Consider the following 5,867-nt stretch of genomic DNA (forward strand, 5'->3'; position numbering starts at 1 on the left):
CTCAATTTTGCTTGTATAGAGTACATTTATTATTCAATTTTTTTTAGGGAGTAGATCTAAATCCTTAGAAAAAGAATGTAAAAAAGTATTAAGTTCTCATTGAGTTATTGAGGTTCAGCCAGTAGTGGCCAAGTCACAACTCAAATAGCCAACTTTTCTTCATAGCTGGTCAATAAAATCTCAGCATTCCCCAAATTTAAGATCTACTTCTCATCTGCCTAGTGATTCCAAGAATGTAAAGTCTGAGTGAAAATTGCACTCTGTATAAACAAAGAAAAAGGCCAATATAAAAATGCTGCCTTTGAAGTGAGTTATATGTGGAGTGGTACTTGGTGTTGTTAAAGTACACAAAATGTCTTGTCTTCTTTGCTTCTCAAAGACCACATCATCACAGTTTGTTTGTAATGAATATTGTTCTAATTGAAAGAAATGGGAAGGATATATAACATTAAATGGCTTTTCATGCATGACAAAACCTGGGATAAAGCTCAATAGAACTGATTTCCAAAGAATGGAATTACTATCTCACCTCCACTTGTAGCTTATAATCTCAACAAAAACCTGAAGAACCTTTCCACAAAAGATGGCACCCAATGGACCAGTATTGCAGCCTGCAGAAATAATTTATATATTTTGAAAAAGGACCCCAGACACCCTTTGTCAGCTTTGGTATGATGGTATGGTATGGTATGAGATCATTTGGTATGGTATGAGATGACATGGTATGGTATGGTAATATGGTATTGGTATGAGTGGGATATGGTATGAGTTTTCCATTCCATGGTACCATGGTATTGGTATTGAGCTCATATACCACCCTGGAATGGGTACCCTCAAGGTACCCTAAATCAAGGAATTGATGTACCTCATAGGTACCCTAAAATGGGTGACTGAAGTGGCCATATCACCCGCTCAGGCAGCTCAGCGAACACTTGTCGCTGGCTGAACACTTTCATTGCTATGTCACATGGTGATCCCGATTTCGAACACACCTCCCGACTGTTCAAGGCCATCACATGTCACATTGGCAGAACAGTCAGTCGAAATACCACAGTATTTGTTGTATGTAACAGTCTGTGTTGAATTAAAGGCAAGTCAGGAATCCTTGCCCTATTTGTTTTTTTTATACGACAACTCTGTAATCACGCTTGTCATGAACCTGTAAGAGCAATCACTAAAAAAGCCTCAGTCACCCTGTTGTCAGCGTCCACGTCTGGCTCAGCCGATACAGATGACTTGGCAAATGAAGACCAAATCATGGCAGATGTGGATGATGCCTGAATTTAAAGTACATAATATCTTTATCGGAGGAAGGACTTGTTTGATTTCAGAATACATACTAAATAATTTGAGCAGATAAAGAATTTTATTACATACTATAGGACATGTAAATTGATAGTAACACTGTATTATGGACTCGATCTCTTCACCAATATGGACATCATTCAGCGCAAGCAATGACAAGAATATACAGTGTAAAGTTATCTACATAGTCTGTACAAAGAAATTGCAAATGAAAAACAGTCCGAAAACTTATTAACCGATGAAATGATGGAGATGGTTTTTAAGTACAAGGAGGTCCATGCAAGGGGGTGGCAGAACGTGGATACCGGATATAGGGTTAGAGGGGGGGGCTCTGCTAGGGGGTCAAATTTTTTGTGACCTACCTTGGAAAAGTCCTGTCAATACAGCTGATTGCGAAACATTAGAGCAGCTTGCTTCCTGTTCCAGCTCAACCATCTGTTTGTTTGTTGATGGCTGGACATCAGCACCTTCCAAAGCAGCACCTGCTTTGCTTCAACTTTTCCAAGTCTTATCTACATACCCTCAACTCCCCCTCTCCTCAAATAATAATGGCACACAATGGTCACCGAAGACACATTGCATAACCATGCTTGCTACCACGTTGCGTCAAATGTTCTGAAAAGCCCTATTGATCTGATTTATTTGGCTTGGTGTCCGCTGCAAACAAACACACGGTTGAGCTGGAACGGGAACTGAGCTGCTCTAACATTTCGCAATCAGCTGTAAGCCAAATCATGCTCCGAAAGAAGTTGGGAAATTCAGATGCACGGCAAACACCTAATTTACATATTTACTGTCCGAAATTTTGACTGAGAATATCTAAAATCCATGTTCCGCCACCCCCTTATGCTTGTCCAAGTGGGTAAAAAATCCGCCTACATTTTAAATTTGAGATATTGTAGCGTAGAATTCTTTCTTGTACCTCTAATATATTTCCATTAACCCGCCAACATTTTTCTGGCCTGCTCAAACATGTTTTTAGTCTGCTCAAACACTTTGTAGCCCACTCAAACACTTTGGTAGCCTGCTCAAACATTGCGAAATATTATTCACTCCGCCAACATTTTCTTTAGCCCCACACACATTTTGTAAGTTGTCAAGATATATTCTGCCTCATGAGCAGATTTAATTAAGGCTTTCCATTTTAAGAATGCTGGCCTGCTGTGCTTATGTAATTGAGCTCTCTTGGCACATTCAGCACAGCCAGGGGGAGCTCTAAAGTACTTCATACACACGCATGAACATGTAATTTAATCAAAATGAATTGTTTATAAAGCTCTACTACATTGAGCTTCTTACACTTGTATGCTTCAAATGGCAAGAGCAGCTTCCCAGATATGGGAAGCTTGCTATGCCTAGAACGTGGTGAGATATCCATGTATAGCATGCGATCAGTATTGTGCGCAATGAATAAACCAATGTAAGTACTCATCTTATTCCTTGCAACTCTATCCTGACTCAAAACACCCACTTTACATAATGTATACATTCATTTTTGAAATTCCATCCTTTCTAGCATAGCGCACGCATCTTTACGTGTGTTGTTTCAATTGGTTGTAAGTAGAAAAATGAAATATAATACCTTTTGTTTTTTAAAAAACTATGTGAAAGAAAATATGGAACTCACCATTGCGTGAACAGCTTTTTCATGTGAGATGCCACTGCTCTGCAGTTTATCTGCTCAGTTCTTGCACTCCTGCGTCTGTCCGGCAGCGTTTATGCGTGGGATTAAGTCTTCGTATATACATAATTCTGGCCTTGCTTGTGTTCTTGCATGTCGTTTCGGCTCGTAGTAGGTAGTGTTGGCAATAGAGGATGAACTATATTATGTACAAGTTTCTACAGTCCTTATATACCTAATTACTATGTATCTATCTAGTGTTATCTTCATACTCGGGATTACTAAGTTAATAGTCCGATATTACTAATTAATTAAGTGCGAGAATGTACTGGCAAATGCCGGATTGTACTATTCCAACAGGTAGTAAAATGTAATGCAACACCTTCTGTTAGTGGAAAACATGTATAAGAGGTATTTCTGAAGGTATGTTTCCTCACTGTACAGTCATGGACAAACAAAGACAACAATTTTGGTGATTGTGAGATGGGGACCCTGCACAACCCTCAATATTACTTTTTATTGCAGAAACATGGAGATTAGGACCCAACACTTTGATTTACACAAGCTGATTTTTCGAAATCAATGAAATGGGAAATTTTAGCCCAAAAATATTGGCCGGACCCTGAATGAACCCTTAAAATTATGAAAAATAGCGCAATCGACTCCTTTTTCAACTCTGTTTCTGATCCTGAAGTTTGGGGAAAATCTGATGAGCTGTTCTTGTAGAAAAAAATGATTTTAAGTCACCTAAAATGGCAACTCAGAATCTTCCCACCCCCACAGACCCTCAATGAACCCTGGCCTGTTGACCCCTGTGATACTGCCCAGAGGCCATAGTCAAACAATGGTATATAGCTAGATTTGGATATCTTACATAATTATTGATCTTTTACCATCTTGTCAGCAGTCTTGCCATCCTCTTGCACTACATGTAGTGCTTTGTATATCTGTACTTCCTACAGTATGCATAATCATGTTGGGCCAGCTGAGTATCTTGTAACTGCTCATTGCTCACTTATGGGTGTTGATCCCAGATCCACCCATTCTTGCCTCCTCCTTCCCTCTTGGCTTCAGCTATGCGAGAAGTTCAGAGTGAACACTTCACAATCCCCTTCCCCTCCCCACCTTCAACACATGCATATTATTAACTTCTGATCAGAATTACAATGTTTAGCAAGTGCCACTCAACTTTTAAATGATCACTGGCATTAGGAGCCTGCCAGGGGGGGTCCCAAGACCTGTTGAAGACCCCTATGAAACGACAAAAATTGTCAAAAATTTTGGCCAACCCAATCCCTTGTGGGAAAAACTTTGGAGGGGTGTTTTTGGACGTAGTTTCGCATCCTGAGTTCGAATATGAAGTCAGATTGTCAAAATATTCATTTCTTCCCAAGCTACTGAAATTGTTGTCTTTGTTTGTCCACGACTGTATCATACTGGGTACATATGCATGGCACCTATTGCAAGGCTTGCTTGCAGGGTCTTGTGCCATGTGAAAGCTGCGACAATTTTCGAGGGGAATGTCGCAGCTTTCACACGAAGTACAGGGTCTACCGTTGAGGAAGGGAGATCAATTACTTAAGCACGGCAAGCCAGCATTCCTGAAATGGAAAGCCTTAATTAAATCTGCGCATGAGGCAGAATATATTTTGGTGACTTACAAAATGTGTGTGGGGCTAAAAGAATATGTTGGTGGAGTGAATAATATTTTGAAATGTTTGAGTGGGCTACAACAGTGTTTGAGCAGGCTACAAAAGTGTTTGAGTGGGCTACAAAGTGTTTGAGCAGACTACAAAAGTGTTTGAGCAGGCCAGAAAAATGTTGGCAGATTAACAGAAACATATTATAGGTACAGCCATCCACCCCTGAATGATACACCACCCCCATTTGATACACTTTTGTATACTTTATCGCTTCCCCAAATCATCATCGTTTTTTTTAAACAAAATTTCCTAGCTACACATACATACCGACAATCCTTCCACAAAATTTCAAGTCAATTGAACAAGTTCTGGTTCCACAGTAAAATGTTCAAAAGTGGATGTTTTGCGGACTGTGCCAAAAATGCTCTCACCCCCCAATGATACACCCATATTTGATAAATTTCTACACAACAACACAACAGAATCTTCTGAAATTTGGAGGGGTGGATCATACTGATTAACAGAGAGTTATTGTACAGTTTTTATGGGGAAGACATGCTGCTTAGAATTGAAAATTAAATTTAATGATTTCACTGTATCATTAAGGGGTGGATGACTGTACAATATTTCAAATTCAAAATGTAGGCAGATTTTTTACCCACTTGGACAAGCATACCCCCTTGGGTCCATGTGGGACAAGTTACATTGTCCAAAATCGGATACGAGTTTAAAAAAGTCCTCCACCTTGGTGTCATCCCACATATTGACAGCCGTTAAATATCCTTCATGCTTGTATAAATTAATGTTCAATTGAAATGGACCATAGCAGGCCATGCGGCTTGCTGCCCTGCATTATATGTAAGGTAGAGGACATCCACTTACTTCTAACATCACGTGTTGTTACATTTCTGTGACATCCCTTTCAAATTAGGAAAGTTTGCTCCAAGGGGGTGTCAGGATCATAATCCCGGACCAGGGGCCAGTTGGTTGGTTGGGCTATCAGGCCGTTAAAAAAAAATAGGAAGCTCAAACACTTCAGTCACCCACCTTGAACAAGCTATTAGCCTTGAAACATATAGCTATATATCCAGGCTAATAGGTTCCTTGGCCGTTTATTTTTTTGCCTCTGGAGGAAAATATATTATTGCATTGGGCAAAAATGTTTGACCAGAAATATTGTGACCAGAAATATTTGGGTTGATATATTGCATTGAAAAATATCCTAGCCATCTGAAAGTGGTCGGAAATGTTTGAAGCATGTTAGAGTGGTCGGAAATATTGAAGTGTGGGGATCCTCA

At 39.7% G+C, this 5,867-nt stretch overlaps 1 protein-coding gene across 1 annotated transcript in view; it reads left to right on the forward strand.

The window, feature by feature from the left end:
• Nucleotides 1-2,642: 2,642 nt before the first annotated feature.
• Nucleotides 2,643-5,867, forward strand: part of LACBIDRAFT_307323 (uncharacterized protein) — a gene marked incomplete at its 5' end in the record, with an annotated part of 4,105 nt that continues 880 nt past the window's right edge. The window contains 2 exons of the mRNA XM_001885862.1: nucleotides 2,643-2,725; nucleotides 4,086-4,099. Coding sequence (XP_001885897.1) covers nucleotides 2,643-2,725; nucleotides 4,086-4,099 — 97 coding nt within the window. The remainder of the gene's footprint in view (nucleotides 2,726-4,085; nucleotides 4,100-5,867) is intronic.

The sequence above is a fragment of the Laccaria bicolor genome, genomic scaffold, assembly GCF_000143565.1.
Source record: "Laccaria bicolor S238N-H82 LACBIscaffold_34 genomic scaffold, whole genome shotgun sequence".
Taxonomy (NCBI): Eukaryota; Fungi; Basidiomycota; class Agaricomycetes; order Agaricales; family Hydnangiaceae; genus Laccaria; species Laccaria bicolor.